At 39.4% G+C, this 25,000-nt stretch overlaps 1 protein-coding gene across 1 annotated transcript; it reads left to right on the plus strand.

The window, feature by feature from the left end:
• Window positions 1-2,711: 2,711 nt before the first annotated feature.
• Window positions 2,712-22,383, plus strand: LOC109930592 (E3 ubiquitin-protein ligase HACE1; the record flags this gene model as incomplete). The annotated part of the gene is made up of 10 exons (XM_048592934.1): window positions 2,712-2,729; window positions 3,062-3,158; window positions 3,807-3,908; window positions 7,093-7,199; window positions 8,036-8,186; window positions 12,919-13,265; window positions 18,000-18,068; window positions 18,151-18,238; window positions 19,935-20,046; window positions 22,355-22,383. Coding segments are annotated over exons 3-10 (936 nt in total), but the record flags the coding sequence as incomplete, so codon positions are not given.
• Window positions 22,384-25,000: the final 2,617 nt, after the last annotated feature.

Genomic DNA, 25,000 nt, shown 5'->3' on the forward strand with positions numbered 1-25,000 from the left:
TCCCCCCCCACCTTCCATGTGCATACCCACTTGCTCACCTCGTCTCCCTTTCTCCCTCTTCCCTCCACGACAACTGAAACAGAATTGAAGACTGTAGGCAAATTCTGCTACCTAAGATCATCAGTCTCAAATGAAATTAAGCTTGAAAAAAGATGTACCCTGGTTGAGTACTGCAGCATTTGGAGAGCTGGGGGAAAAACCCTTCCCTCTCAGTTGCCACATGGCTGTGAATTTATAATGCCTCCATAGCAAGTAGACTTGAATTGTATCAGAAGCAGGAAGGCAGGTTGGATTTATTTCATGTGACATCAGAAACAGTCTTTGGAGCCACTGGCAGCATACTGTCCTCACTGCAACTTTCTAACTCTGTGTCATGGCAGTGTTTAACTGGTGTTGTCTTCATTGGCTAGGGCATGGATTTAAGTCATGAAAGGACATAATTGCTCAGTACTGGTAGACCAGGCCTTACTCATTAAAGAACACCAACCTGAAACATTTAATTTTATTTTCTAAAAAACACACACATGCAATTCTATGCTGCCTAATTCTGAAGTGAGCTGTCATCATTGTGTCTCGTCTGTGTGGAGACAGTTTTGCTGACCTGTGTTGTCCTGGGTCGCCTGCTAAACTTTGAGCTGAGCTAATTTGCAGAGTTCCATTTTGGACACAGGAAGGTCTACTAAACAAACTTTTTTCTTCTCTGTAGTGATTTCCCTATAGCGTGGGGTCACATAACGCAGCTATTGCGTTATAGGAGAACTACCTGTATCTGGTAGTGATCTCGATTTAGACATTCTGCCTGATTTCCCCTCTCCCTCCTATCCCAAAACACAAGATGTTTAGGGTTAGAGCGTTGCAGTAGCCAAGGGCACTCTTTGTGTTTTATTATATCCAAATCCTGGATTTTTTTTTGTTTGAGAAAGGACTTGTGCTTCAAAACCAAAAAAAAGTTCCATTCATGTTCTCAGTTCTATTTTGTACTCCAGACGTATGAATTAGGAGCAGAAGTTGGCTTTTTAGCTCCTTAGACTGCTCTATTAGATGAGATTATGGTTGATTTCTTTGTTTTGAATTCTGTGTTCCCGTCACCTGATAGCTTTTGATTTTCTTATCTTACAAGTATCTATGTGTCACCGCCTTGAAAATGTTCAATGATCCAATTCTGCTGCCTTCTAAGACAGAGGATTCCAAAGTTTCATAACTCAAAATTCTCCTTATCTCTGTTGTAAAAAGGTGACCATTAATTTTCAAATAGTTCCCCAAGTTCTGGACTTCTCCACAGGAGAAAACATCTTTCCCATGATCACCTCGTCAAGACCATTCAGGACCTTGTATACTTCCATTGAAGTTACTCTTTCAAACTTGCTCTTTCAAACTTCAACCTCTCCAACGTATCCTCAAAGACAACTGGCTCGTTCCAGCAATCAATCTATTAAACCTCCTCTGAACCGCCTCCAATGTATTTGCAAGCTTTATGTAAGGAGACCAAAACTACAGTGTTTGAGATGAGGACCCACCATTCTGACGTGATCTTGTATAGTTATACATGTAAGCATGACAAAATATTGAAGGTACTCAATCTGAATATGCATGACATTTATAACAGAATGAATGAGTTGTTAGCACTGGTAGAAATAACAATGTACGACCAGATAACTATTAGAGATATGGTGGAAGATGACCACAACTTAAATATTGAAGATCGTTTGACATTCAGAAAAGCAGGAAGCTAGGAATAGCTGGTGCGAGCTTTTAAATGTGGTATACTTGAATTTGGATATGACATTTTGATAACGTGCCACATCAAGCATTGGTGCACAAAGCAAGAACTTCAGGTGTAGGGGTTCATCTATTAGCATGGATAAAGGTCAACAGGAAGTACAGAGTAGGGATAAATGTCTTTTTTTCGGATTTACTGGCAGTGAGGTGCCACAAGGATCAGTCCTAGGGTCACAACTACTTACAATTTATGTATATGACTTGGATGTGAAGGTCAAATGTATGGTAACTATGTTCAATGATGACATCAAGGTGGTTAGGAAAGAAAATTATCAAGAGGAGCTAGAAAGTTCACAAAGGGATACAGATTAAGTGAGTGGACAAAAGTAAGGGAGGTGGGTTTATAATGTGGGAAAATGTGAACTTGTTCACTTTGGCAGGCAGAATCTTAAGATTGAATAGGTTGTGCCTATACCCATTGGACTTTAGGGCGTGGGACAATCTTATTGAAGCATAACATCCTGCAGGGTCTTGATAAGATAGAAATATTAAAAAGGAGCAGCAGTAGGCCATTTGGCATTTTGAAAAGCAGAGCAGGCTCAATACATTGGAACAGCTTCAAGCTTCCCTCCAAGCCACTCACCATCCTGACCTTGAAATATATCACTGTTCCTTCACTTACTGCGTCAAAATCCTGGAATTTCCTCGCTAATGACATTGGGAGTCAACCCACCGCGGGTAGATTGCAACGGTTCAAGAAGGCAGCTTACCGCCACCTTCTCAAGGGCAAGTAGGGATGGGCAGATAAATGCTGGCCAGCTAGCGACGCCCAGATCCCACAAATGAATTAAAAAAAAACTGAGTATCCTGTTCCTGCTTTTCCCCCAGAACCTTTGATTCCTTTAGCTGTAAGAACTAAGAAGTTAAACACTAAACAGATCTTTCCCGTTATGGTGAGATTAGAATCTGGGAATGCATTTTAATAATATGAGATTTCCTTTTTAAGATGGGTGAGCAAAGTTTTTTTTTTAAGGATTATTAGTAAGTAGAATTTTCTTGTCCCGGAAAGTGACAGAGGCAAGATTATCGAATTTATTCAAGGTTGAGTTAGGTTTTTGATTTTGAGATTGAGGCTTTTAAGAGACAGGCAGAGCGTAAATTTGAGATAACAACCAGATGTGGTTTATTCTTACAGAATGATGAAGCAGGCTTGAAGAGTTGAATGACCTATCCCTACTCACTTGTTCCTAGGGAAAAGAGCTGAGTTAATTTGAAACATTAAGAGTACAATTGTTGGGTATACATTTTCGAATTGACTAATTTTAATTTTTTATTATTGCAGTCATGGTCAAAGGGATACTGCTCAAATTCTGATTTCAAGGGGAGCCAAATACTTACCTGACAAAAATGGTGTTACTCCACTGGATCTCTGTGTACAGGTGCAAACTTTAGTTCTGGTATTGTAACTCAGAAAATGTACTTGCTGCTTTTTTTTTAATCCAAAGGAGGAATAGAAACTTTGTTCTACATTTAACAAAGTTTAGTTTTCAGGAGTAGAATAAATTCTGTTATGTAGATTTGTAATGAATTTGGATTCTGAAATGATCTATGAAGGAATTTTCAATTTTATTTATCCATCTTTCGGCAGCAATTTCACATTACCTATTGGAATAAATTATTTAGGTACAGTTTGTTCTGGGTAGACCAAGTAACCTTATTCTGATTTCATTTTCTGCACTTCACAACGGAACTTTTTCTTTGAAAGCGCTTCACCTTGCTCCTCCCTGTAGTACCCCTCTGGTCACTGCCTGCCATTCAGAAAAATGTGCATTTATTCCTACTCTGTTTCTTGTCTGCTAACCAATGTTCTATCTATTTCCGAGTGAAAGGAAATATTGCTATTAATGTGCCTTTAAGCAGCCTCTTGGATATCCCTGCCAGATCTTATCAGGTGATAATGAGGGAAGATGATGAGCATGGCAGTGGGGGCTGTGATTTGATGGGTGGTGATCTGGAAACATTACTCCTGTGCGGTAGTAATGTTTGTGAATCGAATGTAATTTCTTGTGATTATTTTGCTTGTTTAGGGAGGGTATGGGGAGACATGTGAAGTTTTGATCCAGCACCACCCCAGACTCTTCCAAACACTGATTCAGATGACACAGAATGAAGATATCAAAGAGAACATGGTAAGGTTCTTTCAACTTGATTCACAAGATCAGTTATGAATTTTAAAAGTACTTGTCTATAGCATTTTGTTTTATACTACAGTATAGCATAACATGTATGAATATTGAACAGTGTTGGAAAAAGCCCATCTGCCTGGTCCCCTATATTATCACCTATACATTTAAAAAACCCATGATTTGATTACCTGAGGGGGACACAAAAACAAATGTAAAACTCAGGACAAAATCAGAAATTGCTGGAAAAATTCAGCAGGTCTGACAACATTTGAAGTTGGTTCTGAAGAAGGCTTACTGGACTTGAAACATTAACTCTGCTTTCTCTCCACAGATGCTGCCACACGTGCTGAGATTTACCAGCAATTCCTGATTTTGTTTCTGATTTCCAGCATTCACCAGTTCTTTGTTTTTGTTTTTGAAACTGGGCAGGGGCAAATAGGACATTCCTTTTGCTGCAAAACAAAAATGGTGATGTAATATTGACTACAAAATCATTCTGGCCCCATCATTCTTTTGTATTATGTGTCTTTTTACTTTGTCAGCCTGCCAAGTTCAATTCTTGTCTGAAGAAATACAACAAAATTGATGCCAGCTGAACAAGGCAGTAGTCTATTTCAGGAGTCTACTTTTCCGAGAATCTAACTGTCTTGACATTTGAACCTAAATCTGGGTTAATCAACTTAGGATTGCAATTCCCTCGTCCTCTCTAACCTACCAGCGTGTAACAAAAACTACTTCTCGACTCAAGTGCCAATGTTGTCGTCATCTTCATCTTATAAATATCGTTCATCTTACTACCATTTTTTTTTAAACTGTTTTAGTTTCTGTTCTGAATTAGTTTGCTAGTCTGTTTTTAACACTCAGCTTCAGACATCATATAAGGAGACTATTGCAGTTTTCCAATGGAGCCCTGACCAAGATCTTGCACAGAAATAAATTCTTGTAATAGAGCCTTATAACGTTGACACTTTCCCAGGTAGTTCGCAGAACAATTATCAAATATAATTTAACACTGTGCCACATTGTAGTCCTTGAAGTAGGTTTGAAGGAGCAGCGTAAAGAATTAAGGAAGAAAAGGAGGGTATTGCAGAGCTTGTGGCCTAGACAGCTGAATCTGTGACCAGCAGTGATGGAGTGATTAAAATCAGGGACACTTGAGCCAGAATGGAAAGCAGCATATTGAGGAATATAGGGCTGGGAGAGGTTCCATAAATTAGAGAAGCATGAAGCCATGGAAGAATATGAAAATCAAAGATGAGAATTTTGAGATTGTAGGCCAGTGAGTCATGGAGGTCAGTAGATGAATGGAACTTGGTACAAGTTAGGTTGTGGGCAACAGAGATTTGAATGAGTTTAACTTCTATAAAGGATGCAAGGCAGAAGGCATAGGAATACTCAAATGAAGAGAAAACTTTGAGGTAGAAGATGTGGATGACCAGGAAATTTGCAAAGGTAGCATATAAAATGGGCAGTGTTAGAGGTAGAAGTAGATGGTCTTAGTAGTGGCCAATTGTGTAGTCAGAAGCACACCTTAGGATCAAGTATAATGCCAAGGTTAAGGCATATCATGTTCATCTTTGGACAGTTGCCAAGAAGGGGAGTTAATGCTGGCGTTTGAAAACGTGACTTCAGTCTTCCTAATGTATAGTTTGACAATATTTCTGCTCGGACATGTTGGGCAAACAATTGGAAGATATACAGACAGTGGATAAGTCAAGCAGGTTGTGCTGGGGTTGAAGTGGATGTCTTGCATATATATGTTGAATTTGCTTTTGAAGAAAATTACTGAGGGCAAAATAGTATGCTTTGTCTTAGTCAATTATCCTATAAATAAATATTCTAAAACATGCTGTGCTTTAATTATCACATTATGACAGTGCTCGTGAATCTTCAGAAATCTATTTTCTAGAACATCCAGATCTCTCTCTCAGCTTCCTTTAGTGCTAAAATGTATATGCAAATTGAGCATTTGTCCTTCCTTGGGCTGAAAACAGCATGTTTCCAGTCTAAACATCATTTCACAGTCAAGAGTCCAAATTACCCCAAAATATTTGGCCTGCCTGAAGAAGCTGAACATTGTTTACATTCTAATACTTGCAGAAAGATTGGATCATTAGCATATTTGTCAATCATGTTTCCAGTGACTACATACAGTTCATGACTAAAATCAGGAAAGAACGATAGTTTTTCAAAACAAATGCCTATGGGTCACCACTGGTAACCAGTCCCAAACTGGTGCAAATCCATTTGTAATTACTTCCTGCCTACATACTTCCAAACAGACTTCAGTCCAGCTCAGTTCTTACTAGTAATGTAAGAGGCTTCTACCTTGGGTATAAAAGCTTCTTGTCTTATTTTGTCGAAAGCTTAGACAAATGCAGTAGGTCTCTTGGCAATATATTGTTGTAATGGCATTGCTTAATATATTGACGCTTCATACAAACTATAAATTTATATTATTGATCTATGTAAGTTTTCAGCTTTCATTGCGATTGCACATTTTTAAAGTCTTTAGATATGAAAATAACCAATTTAGCTGTGTTTGCTGAAATCTTTAATAACGTTTATAATCCCTTTGAAATTAACGTGAAAAATGTAAACTGTAATTATTAGCATTGAAAGTTAAATTTCTTGAAAATGGAGACGTCAGTGAAGGTGGTTATCTTAATGTGGAGGTGCCGCTGTTGGACTGGGGTGGACAAGGTCAGAAATCACACACCACCAGGTTATAGTCCCACAAGTTTATTTGAAAACACAAGCTTTTGGAGCCTCACTGTAACACTTGAAGAAGAAGTGAGGCTCTGAAAGCTTGTGGTTATCTTGACAGTCATCCATCCCTTTAATGCAATTACAAATTAAGATAAGCCTCATAGTAACTTAAAAGACACTGCAGTCTTTCAGTTAGAAAAGCCTGCTGCCACGACATTTTAGGTTACTGTGGCTATCCTATGTATTACTGTAGTGAGGACACTCTTCTCTTAATTCAAGAGAAAAATAAGTCTGCTTCTTAACAGTATGAAATTTGTAAAAATGACAAAGATGCATCAGCATGAAAACTTGCCAGCTAATTTTAGTTTTGAGCTACCTGCCACCTTGTAGATAGCTCTATTATTTGTCATTCATGTTGTGTGTTTTATAGGCTTTTGAATAAGCATTTAAGGTTAGATCTGGTTTATTTTGCATTTAGTTGCGGCAAGTTCTTGAGCACCTATGTCCTCAGAACGAAAGTCTGTATCAGAAGATCCTGACCAGTCTTGCTGAAGTTGCTACAACAAATGGTCACAAGTTGCTTAGGTAAGTTGACAACAGCAATGGGCTCTGAACCAAGTGTGGACTCTAATTTCAGTCCCTTCAGCACAACTTTAGATCATTTAAAGGGAATCTGTGTAAAGTTAAATATTAGCATTAATTATTTAGATTCCCCCATTGGGAAGTAGCAGTTTTTTTTCTCATTCGTTCAAGCCTCATGCACAAGTCTGGAGCACTAATTCTTAAAATATATTTCTGTGCTGGATAATCAAACAGCCATCCATTCAGCAGAGTAATGAAGAATCAAGGTTGGTTCACTTACCCTTCTGGCTGAAATTATAGTGATATATGAAGTTATGGTGTCGGGCTTTAATAGAATATTAGTAAACATTTACTATAGAGTTGCCTGTGAATTATTGAATATTAAGGCTAACATTGAGCGTGAAAGTACCTTTTGTTTCATTGCCACCTCCTCCATCAGGTAAAAATGACAGCAGTAGTATTGTCACATTATTATAATGAGCAGTTTATATACTATAAACTTGTCTTCATGCCAAATTATCTTTCAGACATGAATAAAATGGTCAACACGTGGGATTAATCCAGATACTGTTCAGTGATATTTACATGAGTTGAATAATGATGGAAAAAGTCAGCAGGTTTGACAGCATCTGTAGAAAGAATTCAGAGTTAAGGGACACTGAACCTGAAATGAACACTCTGATTTCTCTCCACAGAAGCTGCCAGACCTGTTGACTTTTTCCAGCAATTTTTTCTTTGATTTTCAGCATCTGCAGTTCTTTAATTGAAAAATGTTACTGTTTTGCAAAATAACAGTTGCAGGTCAAAATATTAGATTTCACTTTTTCCTCTGTCCTCAGTATATCAAGTAACTATGAAGCTCAGATGAAGAGTTTATTGAAGATAGTACGTATATTCTGTCATGTATTTCGCATCGGCCCAACCTCTCCCAGTAACGGAAATGATATGGCTTACAATGGGAATAAAACACCAAGAAGCCAAGTTTTCAAGGTCAGAAAAATATATGATATAATGAGGAAGATTGAAGTAAAGGAGATGTATTTAATAAAGCACTCAAACATTAACCAGACAACTCTTGAAAGAGAAGTTTGGTTGACAGAGTATATACACAGTTACAAAATTTGTTGCTTGGTATTTCATAACTAGATTACGGTTGAAATGAGAAACATGTTGCCAACACTTTTCATCTTGCATTCTTCATGATAAATGTTAAAAAAGCCTAATTTCAAATAATCACAGCAATTTATGTTGAAGGAGAGAGGGATGGTGATTGTTGGGCATGTCAAGTCTGATTTGCCAAAGCATTGCCATGGTGAAAGAAATGTTGAGGTTATAGACTCCCAAGTTTCCAGGCAATGCAGGAATGACGATACTTGATCCTTTTTGGAAAAAAAATGGGTCCTGTGTAAGGAATTAGCATGAATGCATGCTGCTTCTAGGAGACGTAATTGAGCAGTGTTATGAATATTTTAAATTGATTATTAGTTTAGCTGTTAGCACACTTGGAATTGTTCAGCATGTACTGCCAAGGTAGGAATTATGATTTAGCAAAGATATTTTGCTTTGGGCTTGGCAAGCCTGCGCTGGTTGATTATAGTCTATGCTCTGTTATGAACAGCCAAAGGAGAATCACGTTTGATTTTAATCCAAGCGAAGGACTGCAGATGCTAGATGAAACAGACAGAAAATGAGCAGGTCTGGTAGCATGTGTGGAGAGAGAAAAATAGGTTTAATGTTTGAGTCTTGTATGACGCTTCCGTTCTGAAGAAGTCATATCGGATTTGAAACATTAACTCTTTCTCTGTACGCAGATGCGGCCAGACTTGCTGAGTTTCTCAGCATTTTCAGTGATGTTTGATTTGATTAGCTAATCATTAGGACATTTATATTCCATCTTATTGGCACTAAACTCACAGACAAATTGCTTAATTTGTCAGCAGAACATCATTTTGGGCAGATGGCAGTATTCTGAGTGTGCAAAATACCTCTTGTTTTATTTTATCCATGGCAAGCTTTAGCCAATCAGTGGCAACCTGTCAGCCATTACCATTTTATCGAATGTGAATGATTGTGATCGTTCTTGTGTTTGTCCTGATGATTGCAAGATGAATTACTTCAGCAACAGGTCTCCCTTTCCAGCAATACTGCAGCTTGAATTCTTTAAGTTAACAATTTATTTTTGCTCAGCTTTGAACTAAAAATTCCCAAATCAGTTTATTGATTTTGTAAGTGATTTACTTTTTTTTTGTTAATGGATACGTGCCCAATTCTGTTCGTTCTTTTCAATTAAATTCTCTTGGATTCCTTGGATAAGGCAGAGAGGAAATTTTGAAGAAATTTCTTTTCTTTAAGGATTTCTAATAATACCTTTATGAAAGAAATTCTTATTCTGTCAATGTTGTGTTACAAGGATCTTCTGTGGCATAATAGAACATGGTTTTCCCATTTTGTTTTGATATGGACAGCATAGAAAACCCTTTGAGCTTTGTTTTAATTTTAGTCAGGATTTAACACTACAGTTTGAGATTTTGCTCAGATCTGTCAGTCTTGCTTCTGAGGCAAACTTATTTTGCTCAAGCCCAAAGCTTGCCACTTCAGAGTTTTGAAGAAATGCGGCAATGTCTGAGGTCTGTTTTTTCGTAGTCTTAGAGATTCACAGCACGGAAATGGACACTTTTTGGTCCAACTTGTCCATGCCGACCAGATATCCTAAATTAATCTAGTCCCATTTGTCAGTATTTGGCTCATTCCTCTAAATCCTTCCTATTCATATACCCATCTAGATGCCTTTTAAATGTTGTAATTGTATCAGCCTCCACCACTCCTGTGGCAGTTTATTCCATGGACACACCACTCCCTGCATGAAAAAGTTGCACCTTTACGTCCCTTTTAAATCTTTTCCCCTTTCACATTAAACCTATTCCCTGTAGTTTTGGGCTCCCTTGGGGAAAAGACCTTGGCTATTCACCGTATCCATGCCCCTCTATAAGCTCACCCCTCAGCTGCTGCTGCTGCAGTGAAAGTAACCCCAGCCTTCTCCCAAAAGCTCAAACCTTCCAAACTCGGCATCCTTGTGAATCTTTTCGGAACCCGTTCAAATTTAACAACATTCTTCCTATAGCAGGAAAACCAGAACTGAACTTGGTATTCCAAAAGTGGCCTCACCAATTTCCTCTACAGCCACATGACTTCTGAACTTCTATACTCAATGCACTGACCAATAAAGGCAAACGTACCAAATGCTGCCTTCAGTACCCTGTCTACCTGTGATTCCACTTTTAAGGAACTATGAACCTGCATTCCAAGGTCTAGTTGTTCAGTAACCCACTCCCCAGGATCCTACCATTCAGTGTATAAGAATCACCAAAATGATTTCCTGTACGAAAATGTGACACCTCCCATTTATCTAGATTAAAGTCCATCTGACACTCCTCGGCCCATCTGATCAAGGTCCCATTGTACTTTGAGGTAGCTTTTTTTGCTTTAGAGTAGATTTGTAGCTCGGGTTGTGGATGTTGTGGTTGGTTGGCTTGCCGAGCTGGTTCGTTGTTCTGCAGACGTTTCATTACCCTGCTGGGTAACATCATCACTGTAGCCTTTGCTGTCCACTGCACCACTAATTTTGGTGTCATCTGCAAATTTACTAACCATACCTCCTGTATTCACATCCAAATCATTTATATAAGTGACAAAAAGCAGTGGACCCAGCACTGATCTCTGCAGCACACTGCTGGTGACATGGGAGATTAAACTGAAACCCCACCTGTCTTTTCAGGTGGACATATTCGCACCACTATTCTAATTTAAAAAAAAAGAGCTAGGAAAATTCTTTTGGTGCTCTTGCTCACATTTATTTTTAAACCAATATCACTAAAACAGATTAACTGGTCAGTATTTCATTTCTCTGTTGGAACCTTGTGTGCATATTTGCTGCTTTTTTTTTCAATGTAACTAACTAAACTTTAGAAGTACTAAACTATATTAAACACGTTTGGACTCTTAAGGTCATGAAAGCTTTGACATAAATGCAACTAATTTTTTACTCAAAAGCTTGAACTTAGTGATAGAGAAAAAGGAAGACTTGCCTTTATATTGTGCTTTTCTCATCTGCTGGACATCCAGTGAAATACTTCTAAAGAATAGTAATTGCAAAGTAGATAATGCTGCAGTCAAACTGCACAACAAATTTCCACAAAAGAAATATTTTAATGATCAGCTTTAATACGATGTTTGGGGGATAACTATTGGCCAGGACTCTGGGGTTCACTCCACTGCTGATCTTCAGAAGTGTGGAATGTGATCTTTACATCTAGGAGTAGGCAGCTGGTTACAGGAGAGGTTTAACCCTCAGTCAAAATGGCACTGCACGTGCCCTCAGTAATGTACTGGAGTGTCAACCTTGATTTTTGTGTTCAAGCCCTGCAAGTTCCCCTCCAAGTCACTCTCCATCCTGATTTGGCGATATATTGTTGTTCCTTCAGTGTCGTTAGATCAAAATTTTGGAGCTCCCTCACTTTTGGGTGTACCTACACAAATGGATTACAGTAGTTCAAGAAGGAAATTTGCCATTACTTTCTGAGGTCAACGTGGAAAATGAGTGCTGGCCCAGATAGCAGCACCCACATTCTATGACTGAATAAAGAAAAGATGATAATTCTCATTTGTTTCTGATTGAAGCTACCTAATGCAGCATCATACAGCATAGGGGCAAGGACCAGGAATTGGCCATGTAATGGTAAATCACTGGACTGGTAATCCAGAGGCTGTAGACCAATGTTCTACGGACACTGGTTCAGATCTCACTGTGTGTCAGCTGGTGGTATTCAAATTTGGAATTCAGATGTGGAATTGGAAGCTAGTCTCTAAGAGTGGTGATTTTTTTTTTGTGAAAGGTTCTTCTGGTTTGCTAATGTTCTCTCACCAGTGTTTTCAGTTGTATAGAACATCTTCATTCTGGTGCTTGAATCACTTGTACCTTCATGTTATCTTCCAATGACTTGTGATCAAGGTCGCCAGGTCCATTTGGACATCAATGCTCCTCAATATCAAACCATTTAAGAAACAGCCTTCGCTTCCATTCTTCCTAAAAGTGAGGTTGAGCACGTTACATTCCATCTGCTATGTTCTTGTCCACAGACTCAGCCTATCCTGAAGCCTCTTTGTGATCTCACCAGATCTATTTCCATCAGTTTTGTTTCATTCACAAACTTGGAAATATTACATTTGTTTCCCCAAATCCAAATCACTAATATAAAGTGCGAACAGCTGGAGTCTGAGTCCTGATCCTTGCAGTACCCCGTAACTTATAAGTTGGATCTGTGCTGCCTTTGGTCCACCTGGCTGGGATCTACATTTGCTAAGTAATATCGAAAAATTCAATATTTTCATGTTTCCTGGTAATTGTTATTGTGATTAGTTCTATGCATTCTTCTAAACCTACTTTGCTGAAAACCAATTCAAGATTGAGATTTTACTCCTGGCCAAACTAAAGAGCTGAAGGCTTTTCAATTATTTCTCCCCATTGCATTACTTTCATGATTTCAATTGCTCTGTTCTGTACTTGCTAAGATTGAAGCAATACAAGCAAATGGAATCCAGTATAGTACTTAAACTGATTGGTATTCTTTATATATTTTGCAAAGCAATTTTCCAGATGATGGTTTAGTGATAAGATGAGCTAATCATGATTTTGTTACTATTTGCTTTCTCTTTGTTTTAACAGCCTTTAGAACTACTGTGGCATTCACTGGATGAATGGTTAGTTCTTATTGCTACAGAATTGAAAAAAAGTAAGGAGGACTCTGAAATGGATGCCAAAAACATCACTTCAATTTTACTGAAACAAAGAGCCCAAGAACAGCAAGACATTGTCACTACTCGAGTATTTAAGACTGTTAGCAAAGAGATCTTGGAAGACCAACATGCCAGCTTAGAGAAAGTTGAAGATGGTGACAACATGACACAAGATGCCAGTTCAGATTGTCTAGATGTAATTTCTATGACAGCAAACCGACTGAGTGCAGTAATCCAGGCTTTTTATATGTGCTGTTCCTGTCAGATGCCTCAGGGGTGAGAAAAATTGAAACTTTGGCTTGATTTTAGCCAAAACCTTTCTATTGTCTTCTTTGTCTGTCTATAGGATAAATTTGTTTGAATATGGAAATCTCAACTGGTTTGCTCTGGAGCTATTATGCTATTAAGTGGATTTCCTTTTTCCAAATAATAAGCACAAGTTGTCCAGGTGCAAGTATCTCTCACTTTTGACATTAGTATACTGAATTTTAGTTTTACTTATATTCTTTCTATCTCCTCTTCTGTGATATGTAGGAACATGGACTTTTTTAGACCAAGATAGAAAAATTAAAGAACATTGATATTGGAACATTTGCATTTTAAGTGAACTAGTGACTGATGGCTTGAGAATTTTGTGAATGTTTTAAAAGTATAAGTGCAACAGGAGGGAGTTTGAACATGTGCAGCTTAATCAGAAGTGAATAAGAGAGATGCCACAGATTGTCAGACTGCATAGGAGGACATGCAAAATGATGAGATGGGAGCAGTAGACCGCACAGCCTACTGAGCCTACTCTGCCTTTCAATATGATCATGGCTGTTTGAGGGCTCAACTCCACTTTGTGTTCCATTCCCATATCACGCTATTCCCTGAGAGATCAAATAACCCTCTTTGTCTCAGCGAGAAATGCATTCATTGAAGTTGTCCATTCTGATGCGCCATTCCAGTTTCCTGCCTACCTGCAGCACCCACCTATTTTGCTGGCCTAATGCTGCAAACCTTCTGTACTTTATGGCTCAGAGATAGCAAGAACTACAGATGCTGGAGTCAGAGACAATGCAGTATGCAGCTGGGGGAAGACAGCAGGCCAGGCAGCATCGTAGGAGCAGGAAAGTTGTCATTTCCGGTTGGTTTGGCTGGCTGAGAAATGGGGAGGGGGAAGGCAGCTGGGAACTAAATAGAGGGAGGAGGGGTGGGGCTGGGGAAAAGTAGGTGGGGTGGTGATAGGTTGGATGCATGTGGGGATAGTGGGGATTGGTCAGTGAGATGGGTGGGGCGGATAGGTGGGAGAGAAGATGGACAGGTTGTGTTGGATCAAGGAGGTGGGAGGGAGGGTGGATGGGGCTGGGGAAAGGTAGGTGGAGTGGTGATAGGTTGGATGCACTAGAGGGTAGTGGGGATTGGTCGGCGGGAAGGGTAGGGCGGATAGGTGGGGAAGGTGATGTGCAAGTAGAGGGTATTTGCATGCTATTCACAGTTGCAAGAGTGCATAAGAAGATTGCAACTCGTGCTGCTGCAGCCACTTCTGACTTCTTGACTCAATTGAGGCTGATGTCAGATTTGTAATCTAGCTGCCCTTTTTTTCCCCCTGTTTATTAATGGTATGTGAATGCCACTGTTAAACTAGCAACTGTTGCTCATTCCTGGTTCCCTAGAAAAGGTGGTGTGAGCTGTTCACTTGAACCATTGTGGTTGAATTGGTGTTAGTATGCCAATAGTACTATTCGAAAGGGAGATCAGATTTTTGACCAAGTGATTATGGTTCCAAGTCCGTATAAGAACCATAAGAAATAGGAATAGGAGCAGGGCACTTGGCCCCTCGAATTGATATGGTTTGAACGTTGAAAGAAAACCTGTGATGGTGGAGTCCCTATATATTTACTGCCCTTGTCCTTCTGTATGGTAGTGGTCATAGGCTTATTGAATTTCTGCATTCTAGATGGTAGACACTGCTGCTATGGAGTATTGGTGGTGGAGCGAGTGGATGTTTGTGGATGCGGTGCCAATTAAACGATCTGCTTTGACTTCTGTGTTGTCAAGCATCTTGAATGTTGTTGAAACTGCACTCATCCAGGCAAGTGCAGTCAAATAGCCTCCTTCTGCACTGTAATAATTCTGTAATTCTTTGATGTGCGAAGTATTATATCACCTTCCTGACTTGTGCCTTGTACGTGGTGGACAGGCTTCGAGTCAGCGGATGAATTACTGGCTGCAGGATTCCTAGCCTCTAGCTGCTGTGGTAGCCACTGTATTTATGTCGCTAGTCTGAATAATTTTCGCTTAATGGTAACCCATAGGTTGTTGGTAGTGGAGGATTCACTGATGGGAATGCCATTGAATGAAAAGGGATGATGTTTAGATTCAATGTTGTTAGAGATGGTCAGTGCTTGGCACCTATGTAGTATGAATGTTCTTACCACTTTCAGCTCAAGCTTGGATGTCATCCAGATTTTGCTGCGTTTGGACATTGATGTAGTATCTGAGGAGTTCTGAATGGTGTGGAACATTGGGCAGTCATCAGCAAACATCTCTTAGGAGTTTGGAGAGAATGTCATTGAAGCAGCTGAAGATGAGGAACTTCTGCAGCGATGTCCTTGACCCGACATGACCAACATACAATAACCACAACCATTTTCCTTTGACTCAAATATGACTCCAAGCAGAGTTTCTCCTGTTTTCCATTGACTGCAGTTTTGCTAGGACTCATTGATGCCACTGTGTACTGTTGTCAGAATTTTGTCAGGGTCCATAGACTTGGCAGTATTGAGTGCCTTTAAACATTTTTTGATACTAAGTGGAATGAATGAAATTGTTTGAGGACTAGCACCTGTGATTTTGGGGACCTCCTGGAGGTGTCCCAGATGGATCACCTGCTCAGCACTTCTAGCTGAAGATTGTAAGTGCTTCAGTTTTGTTTTTCTTTTGCACTGCTATTCTGAGTTTTCCCACTGTTGAGGATGGGGATATTTGTAGACCCTCCTCCTCCAGTGAGTTGTTGACTTGTTCACCTGCCAAATCCAGTCGTGATTTGTGGACTGCTGAGCTTAGGTCTGATACCTTGGCAGTGGAATCGCTTACTTCTGTCACTTCTACTTAGACTGTTTTGACATGCAAGTGGTCCTGGTCCTGTAGCTTTACCAGATTGACATCTCGCACCTTTAAATATGCTTGGTTCTGCTCCTTGCACTCTCCATTGAACCTTTTTAAAGGAGACTTGGTGAGTTACTGGAATGCATTTTGTGAATGGTACACATCACTGCCACAGTGTGTGGGTGATGAAGGGAGTTCATTTTTAAGGTGGATGAATGAGGTGCTGAGCAAAAGGACTGTTTAATTGTTTGGTGTTGAACTTCGAGTACTGTTGGAGCTCTACCCAACACACTCCTCACGTATGGTGAACAGGGAGTCAGAAAGTGAGTTTGCAGAATTCCCTGTCTCTGACCTTGGTCTCATTATCACAGTAGCAAACTTGATTTCAGAGTAAGATTGCTGGGATATTGAGGGGAAATACAGGAACTAATGGTCTGATGGAATAAATGTGGCCAAGTTTGTAATTGACAATGGCTATTAATGCTAATCTTATTGGAATATATAATGCTTATGATCTTCTGGAAACCATGAAAGGTAAAGGCAATATTGGCACCTCAGAAGGAGTGTGTAGAAATTAAACTCATTATTAATTCTTAACCCAACTTTAAATTTAATACAATGAGTAGAACTTATCCTTTTTTTTTTCAGTTTTAATGTGGTTAGAGATGTGTTGTCCTGCATCTGCAACAATTTTGCTGATTGGAATCAACTGTGCATTCAGGATGACCACTTTTTTTTTCCTTGAAATGGACAGGCTGTTTTGTAGGTTACTGCAGAATAGTTCTGATATTTCTGTATAGACCAAGTCCAGTTTTCAAATATTCATCTAAAATTGATGTGAACATGCATGAAATGGAAGGTGTTTCACATTTTTGTGTGTATGGCTGGAGGTAGGTTTTGTGCAACAGTGACCATTGACACTGGGTGTTGTTATTATCCTAGATGCAAAAAGTTCAAACCCCATGCTGGAACTTTGAGTATAGCCATCTTAAACTGCGCTGTAAACTTATACAATGACATACCTTAAATTATGAGATTATCCGAGTGTTCAGAGGACTTTTTTTCACCCAGGAACTCATAAATTTTGATATGCATCATGTTCAGCCTTTGCATGATGCTAAGACTGGCCAATTATTTTTGGTTACACCATGCTCTTTTGATCCTAACTTCGATGTTAGTTTAGTTGTTCAACTGGATGTATGATGTTCTTCACTTGGGCCTAGGCACAGGGAATGAGTTTGAACTGTGTATATATATGCCAGATAGTTTCAGTACCGAGTTGGCATTTGCATGAGCTGCACTTGAATGTCTAAATAAATTTCGAGGCGACAAACTGAAAGTTACTCTGAACTGCATAGTTTGATTAATGGGTCGTGGTTGGGATATACTTATAATGGGGTATATTCTCTTTTGGGCGCATTCAGTGTTCATATGGTGCTAACATTTAGGATTTTACATTTAAAGCAAATCCTAGCAAGATAGATAATTTGACCACAGAGCCATTATATTGATTACAAAAAAAAACTAGTTTAATGTGTGAAACTGCTTTATTTTGAGTATGTAGATTTGAAACTTGAGACTTCTGTAACGTAGATTTCCATTGTGCATGTATGATCAGCTTTTCAGTTGGAGCCATAATCGTAACCGTATAGAAGAGTAGGTCATTTGGCCCATTTGAGTCCATGCCATCTTTGAAGATTAGTCAGTCCCATACCCCTGCTGTATCACTCCAGCCTTGCAAATTTTTCTTCCTCAATTCTCCCACCCAATTTCTTTCTAAAATCATTGTTTCCCCTTCACCGTTGTAGGCAACGAGTTACAGGTCGTTATCATTTATGTTAAAGTAAAGCTCTTCCTCACATCCCACACGGAACACATTGGTGCACATGAAAAAGAACATATGCCGTTTTTCTTTTACAGAATGACATCACCTCGCTTTATAGAATTTGTATGCAAGCATGATGAAGTTCTGAAGTGTTTTGTAACAAGGTGAGCATGTGTGCTTTTAGATGCTTCTTCACTGTCACATTATTGTGAGTGCCCATTTTAAAAAAAAAATATTTTGTTACAGAAACCCTATAATAATATTTGACCACTTTCACTTTCTTCTGGAATGTCCTGAGCTGATGTCAAGATTCATGCATATCATCAAAGCACAGGTACGCATTTGTTAAAACTTTTATAAATATAGCTTTTCAAGATCTCAGTAAATTGAAATCATGAGTTTGCAGATCAGTGATGTATCATGTTTAGTTTTGATCATCATTGAGCGGTAGATGTCATTTGAGATGGCTGTTATACTTCATCACTCCATTATTTGTTTGCAAGGCAGAGATTAACTAAGGTCAGACTAATAAAAGTCCAGTGATTTTCTGCTAGAAGTGTTTCTGTGTCTGGTGAAGGTAAGATTGTGCAGTGCTGACAATACGCATTAATGATCGTGTAAAACACTGGAAGACAACCTCTGCTTGTGAAACTGTGCCGTTGTTATGAGTCTGTGCTGAGAACCCTGCCTAACTCTTAGGTGCCTACAATTGCCCCAACTGAAGTTAACTTTGTTGATACTGAGTGATCAAACATTCATTCTTCATTGTATGTGGCTGGCTCCTGATTGCCTTAACCAAAGTAATATTGGTTAATCTTATTGATAAGCTCTTATCACTAACAGGCATTGTTGTATTAAGGTACAGCAGGAAGTTATTTTTACATGTGATTGCAGATTGTGGTCACGTTGTATTGCTATTGCATTTGTCTATGGCAGGGGCTGGTGTTGGTGGTGGGGTGGATAAGAAAAGTAGGCTAGAAATCTGGTTTCTTAAAAAATCCTTACTCCAAACTGATCATTGCCCACTGTGTATCACAAGTACACTCAAATGGGCCTGAGGTTGCTACTTTGGGTCTAAAAAAGTGTCTATTGTATCTCAAGTTGCTCTGGAAAAGTAAGTTTTCTCAAAATAAAGAAAGACAAGTGGTATTTTCTGTTAATAGGATGCTGCTGTCAAGCCGAAAAGTCATTCTGCATACCACATAAATGAGTAATGTCGTATACGAATTTTAGTCCCAGTATGACGTTAAATGTGCGCAACGTGTACCCAGCAACCAGTGAGTTGTATCAAATAGCACATTTCTTTGGCAGTTTGCAATAGGAGGATACTTACTCTTTACAATCCTATGCATGCAAAACTCAGTACCTAATGCCTTATTTCAGAATCAAGTCCACAATTGGGCAGCGTTTGCTGGTATGTTAAGAATTACAAGTGTAACAAAAAAAACCTATTGCCAGTTGGGCATGCAACTCCGATCACTTAAGCATATTCCCCATTAAGTGTATCCGTACACAGGTACCTGTCCTGTGCAAGAAACAAACAGCATGATTAAACATTGAGTTTTGTTTTGAATTAAACGAAGTCTTAAATCACTTGCATATTCTTCCAGGCAGTGCTTGGCATTGCCTTGCCCTTTACCATTTTTTTTATGAGAGAGAGTCTTTCCTGCCTTTGAAATTTGGCTTTTTTGCATTTGTCCTGACGAATGCAAGACCGAAATCTTTGACAGCATGTCTGTGTACTTTTTAAGCAATATCTTTGTTAAGGACAACTTTACCTCTGGTGTTCTTACTTCCACTACTTCAAAATCTTGCTATTATTGCCCCATGATGTGAAACTTTACTCTTCTGTAACTTTATTCTGAGTGATCAGGGATAAGGAGCTATTGATTGAGAACTGGTATTACATGATGAGGGGGGCATCAACATTTCATACTTCACCTCCATTTCAGTAGTTTATGTTCATAATTTTCTTTTGAAAATTATGTGGAAAAGATATTAATTAGGTTCTTTTCTCTTTGTTTTTTAAGCCCTTCAAGGATAGATGTGAGTGGTTCTATGAACATCTTCATGCTAATCATCCTGACTCTGATATGGTACACAGGCCAGTTCATGAAAATGATATTCTCCTTGTTCACCGAGGTACAGTTTGAGTTATGTTTACTGTACAAAAGTATTTCATTTAAAAACTTCATCTTGTCACAAATGTCATTTATTTTTCACTTTTTTTTGAATGAAGTGTGCTTTGAACAAGGGACTAATCATTTTTCTTTATTTTAGAAGTCTTGTCAGATTAACATTGGATTTGAACCTTTCAGAAGTGTCATGATTGCAAACAAAAGTGTACTATTACAAATTACCCTTCAGTGTGATGTCAGGATGCTTTCTTCAAGTGTAAATTGCAAAATAGTGAACAGCAACAAAGCCATTGAACGTCAAAGAAATTATCCCTATTTAAAATATTTCTAATTGTTTTATTGTTCCCATTATAAAGAGTGAAATTATTGAATTTTCAATTGGATTCGGTTAACCACCAGAGCAAGGCTGAGAGAGGGGTTCCTGGTTTTTGTGCTAATGAACTATTTCCTGTACAAGTAGGTTCTCCCAGGAGAGTGTCAGTTGGATAGAGAGAGCACACTACTATTGTCAAAGGAAACATGGGATCTCCAAGCAGGTATCCAGCTGTGTAAAGGCCCTTAGTAAACAGGCTCAGGACAAGCCAGAGTCCCTGCAAAACAGACCTCCAGTGCTGGGCCTTCAGTACAAATGCCTTGTGTAATAATGGAGAGACATCAACAATGCTTCGCGTTACAAAGGAATGTCCCCTCTGCAGTATAAGTAATGGGCTAATTGTGTATATCTCAGCAAAATAAGGGGACAGTTGCTTGGCTCCAGGGATTTGCACTCATTAAGTAAGTAGGAATTGATGCTAAAGCCAAAATTGAATCCCTTCGGACATTTTACATCCGGAGAAACCAATGTCATAGTCATTGAGACAGAGATCTACAGTACAGAGAAAAGTCTTTAGGTCGATTGAGTCTGTGCTGGTCAAAGATAACTACCTAACTTTTCTATTCCATTTCTCAGCATTTTCCTAGAGCCTTGTATACCTTGGCATTGCAAGTGTACATTTGAATACTACCACCCTAACAGGCATTAGTTCCAGATTCTAACTACTCTCTGGATGGGGAAAAAAAAAATTCCTCATATCCTGGTATCTTAAACCTATGCCTTTTGGTAATTGATTCTTCAACCAAGGGGCAAAGTTTTCTGTCTACCTCTCTTTACCCCTCATTTTTCTATACATCTTAATCACGTCTCTTCTCAATCTCCTCTGTTCCACGATGTGGGGAGGTGCCGATGTTGGACTATGGTGGACAAAGTCAGAAGTCATATGACATCAGGTTATAGTCCAATGGGTTTATGAAATCACAAGCTTTCGGAGCATAGCCCCTTTGTCAGGTGAAGTGAGAGCGAAGCATACAGACACAGAATTTATAGGCAGAGAGATCAAAAGATCATACAAATGGTTTGAGTGGGGTGTCAGATAATAAGTCTCTGCGGGTGATCAAAAGTGTCAGATGGTATGACTATAGTGTCAACAGCTGAATAATAATGAAAGGATGACCTATAATCTGATTAATTAAGGCAGAGAGATAATTACAAAAAATTAAAAATAAGGTGGTGCTGGAGACAAACCAATTGACTGGAATAACATGATAGGTATAAGAGTCGCATGCTGAGGGTCTAACCAAAGTAAGTAATCCAAAACTGTACAAACTAGTTAAGGTAGAGAGATTATAAATTTTTATCAAGGTGATGTCAAAACAGGACAGTAAGGGCGATTTTACAGATGCAGAATGGTGTAATAGTCACATGTAGCGTGACATGAGCCCAAGATCACGGTTGAAGCTGTCTTCATGGGCATGGGATTTTGGCTATCAGTTTCTGCTCGGCAATTCTGCATTTGTTGTTTATCTCGGAGTCATAGTTTGTCACTATGGCCAGTTCTGATGTGCCACAGTGACAAACCACAAGGACCTCCTCCGAAGACCCAGTTCTGACGTGCTACAGCTAAAAACCGCAACGACCCCCTTACAAGACAGACAGGATACAACCTATAGAGTACCCTCCATTGTCCAGTACTTCCCTAGAGCAGAGAGACAACGCCATGTTCTTCACAGCCTTCATGTCATCGATGGCGATGAGCCTCTCGCCAAGATCTTCCTTACACCTCCATTTCTCGCCTTCAAACAAACACCAAACCTTAAACAGACCATCTTTCGCAGCAAGCTACCAGCCTTCAGGACAACATCGACCACAACACCACACAGCCCTGCCATAGCAACCTCTGCAAGACATGTCAGATCATCCATATGGATACTACCCCCCACGTGCACGGCAGATACTCTTGTGACTTGGCTAATGATACTTATCTCATATGCTGCAGGCAGGGATGCCCTGAAGAATGGTATATTGGCGAAACCATGCAGATGCTACGCCAACGAATGAATGGACACCGCTCCACAATTGCCAGACAGGAATATTCCCTCCCATTTGAGGATATTCAGTCTTAGCTCTTCGGGTAAGCAACCTCCAAGGTGGCCTTCAAGAGATGCAACAATGTAGAGTCGCCGAGCAGAAACTGTTACTGTGAAGATGGCCTCAACCGTGATCTTGGATTCATGTCAGGCTGCATGTGACCCCACCACACTGGTTCTGTATCTGTAAAATCTTCCTTACTGTCCTGTTTTGACACCAATATCTTGATTAAATCTTAATGATCTCTCCACCTTTAATTAGTTTGCACAGTTTTGGATTAATATTTCTTTTGTTAAACCTTCAGCATGCGACTCTTATACCTATCATGTTCCTGTCCTTTGGTTTGTTTCCAGCACAACTTTATTTTTAATTCTTTGCCTCATTTAATCGGATTATAGGTCATCCCTTATCTTATTCAGCTGTTGACAATTTATTCACACTGTCTGACACTTCTTGATCACCCACAGAGCCTTATTCGACACTCCAGCCACACCATATGTATAATCTTCTGTTCTCTCCGCCTATAAATTCTGTGTTGTGCTCTTCTGCCTCACTTCATCTGATGAAGGGACTATGATCTGAAAACTTGATTTCAGATAAACCTGTTGGGCTATAACCTGGTGTTGTGTGACTTCTGACTTTGTCCTCTGTCCTCTGTTCCAAGGGAAACAACACCAATCTGTCCAATCTCTCTTCGTAACTAAAACTCTCTAGCCCAATGCAACATTCTGGTAAATCTCCCCTGCACCCTCTCCAGTGCAATCACATCCATCCTATAATGTGAATTCTAAAACTGGAAACTGTGGCTTGACTAACATTTCAGATGGTCCCGACATAACCTCCCTGCTCTTAAATTCTATGCCTCGATGAATAAGGGCAAGTATTCTATATGCCTTCTTAACTACTTTATCCACTCGCCCTGACACCTGGAGGAACCAGTGGACATGCACATCAAGGACCCTCTGACCTGTTTCCCAGGATCTGAACATTTTTCACATTCCTTTGCTTCGTATGTCCTGCCCAAATGTATCACTTCACACTCCTCTGGATTGAATTCAGTTGAATATACGAGTACAAATCCCATACAATCCACATGCAGCACTTTGTATCCCCAGTTGAAATAACTTACTAAATTAAATAAATCACACATTATATAAGAAATACAATATAAAGCAGAACACACTGGAAATGAATTACTTGTCTACAGTGCAGAATATATAGATTGACCAGGCTGCATCCAGTGGCAATGTATGCATCTGCTGGACAAGGTGTGGAGCTGCTAGTATTGGACTGGGGTGGACAGAGTCAGAAGTCACGTTCCAACAGGTTATATGAAATTACAAGCTTTCTGAACACTGCCCCTGAGTGACGAAGGGGCTACGTTCCGAAAGTTTGCGATTTCAAATAAACCTGTTGGACAGTAACCTAGTGTCATGTGACTTCAGCTGGACAAGACTATTTGCACCAACCAATGTATGCCACTAGATGGAGCCCAGGAATCCAGTTTAGAATGTTGACAGGGCCAGGTGCGGAGCAGCTCAAGGACAGACCTGGCTCTTTGTTTATGGTGAGAATGGGGGGTCAGAGCTGGTGCTAGGGCAGTCTTGGATGTACAATTAACATCCCCAATTTTTGCAATGGACTCTGGGCACCTTTAAAAGTAAGAATGGAGGATGAGCATCTGAACCAAGGTGATGACAAACTCAGGACTGGGGGAGTGGGAATGAAATCGCTTGAATTGAAACTTCAGTGGCCAGTGAATTGAGGCAGGACAGAATCCGCCAGTGATATGAAGATGGAAATGGACAGTCTGACTGACAATGCAAATATGTGGCTAGTGCTCATTTCAGCCAAATATGAGACCAGATTGTGAATAGTCTGGTTTAGTCTCAAGTTGTCAATTTCATCTTCATCGTTTAACTGTAATATTATTGCCTTGTTTTATTTATCCACCTTCTGTAGATTTTGTTTTCTTGAATCCTTCATCAGTAGAAAGACTTTTTCTCTCGTCTTCTGTACATTTTGAAGCGTGCTCCCTAAATCCAAAATTCATAGCACTTTCATAGAGGGCATCTGAGACTTGTGTGAATAAGGCAAACAATTAGATTGAAAATCACTGCTGAATAGCAGACTCTGAAGTAACAAATACCAGTGAAAATATTGAATTCAATGTCAAATCAGGTATAGAGAATTGAACTAGGGAAAAAGGCAGATGAGAGACTGTTATTTTCTTTTGAAAAGTATCAAGCAGTAACTGATGGTATTCTACAGTTAAGATTAATTTTTAATACCAGAGGGGTTGTTTGGTAAAAATAAGGACTTACCATGCTGTTAAGACTTTAATGTACAAGATCTGATTTTGGTTTGCATGGTGAGTCAGATGGCAAGGAACAATAGTACATTTTGAGGAGTAGGGAATCTCTGACAAGAGCTGCCTGAATTTCCATGTTTAATAGCAGAAATACATTTGCTGGAAGTTCCCACATAAATAATGATTAGGCCAGCAGTGGAGATTTTGCTGCATTGTTGATTGTTATACTAATATGCTGACTTT

The sequence above is a fragment of the Rhincodon typus genome, unplaced genomic scaffold, assembly GCF_021869965.1.
Source record: "Rhincodon typus isolate 14 unplaced genomic scaffold, sRhiTyp1.1 hic_rhity00002063, whole genome shotgun sequence".
In the NCBI taxonomy this organism is placed as follows: domain Eukaryota; kingdom Metazoa; phylum Chordata; class Chondrichthyes; order Orectolobiformes; family Rhincodontidae; genus Rhincodon; species Rhincodon typus.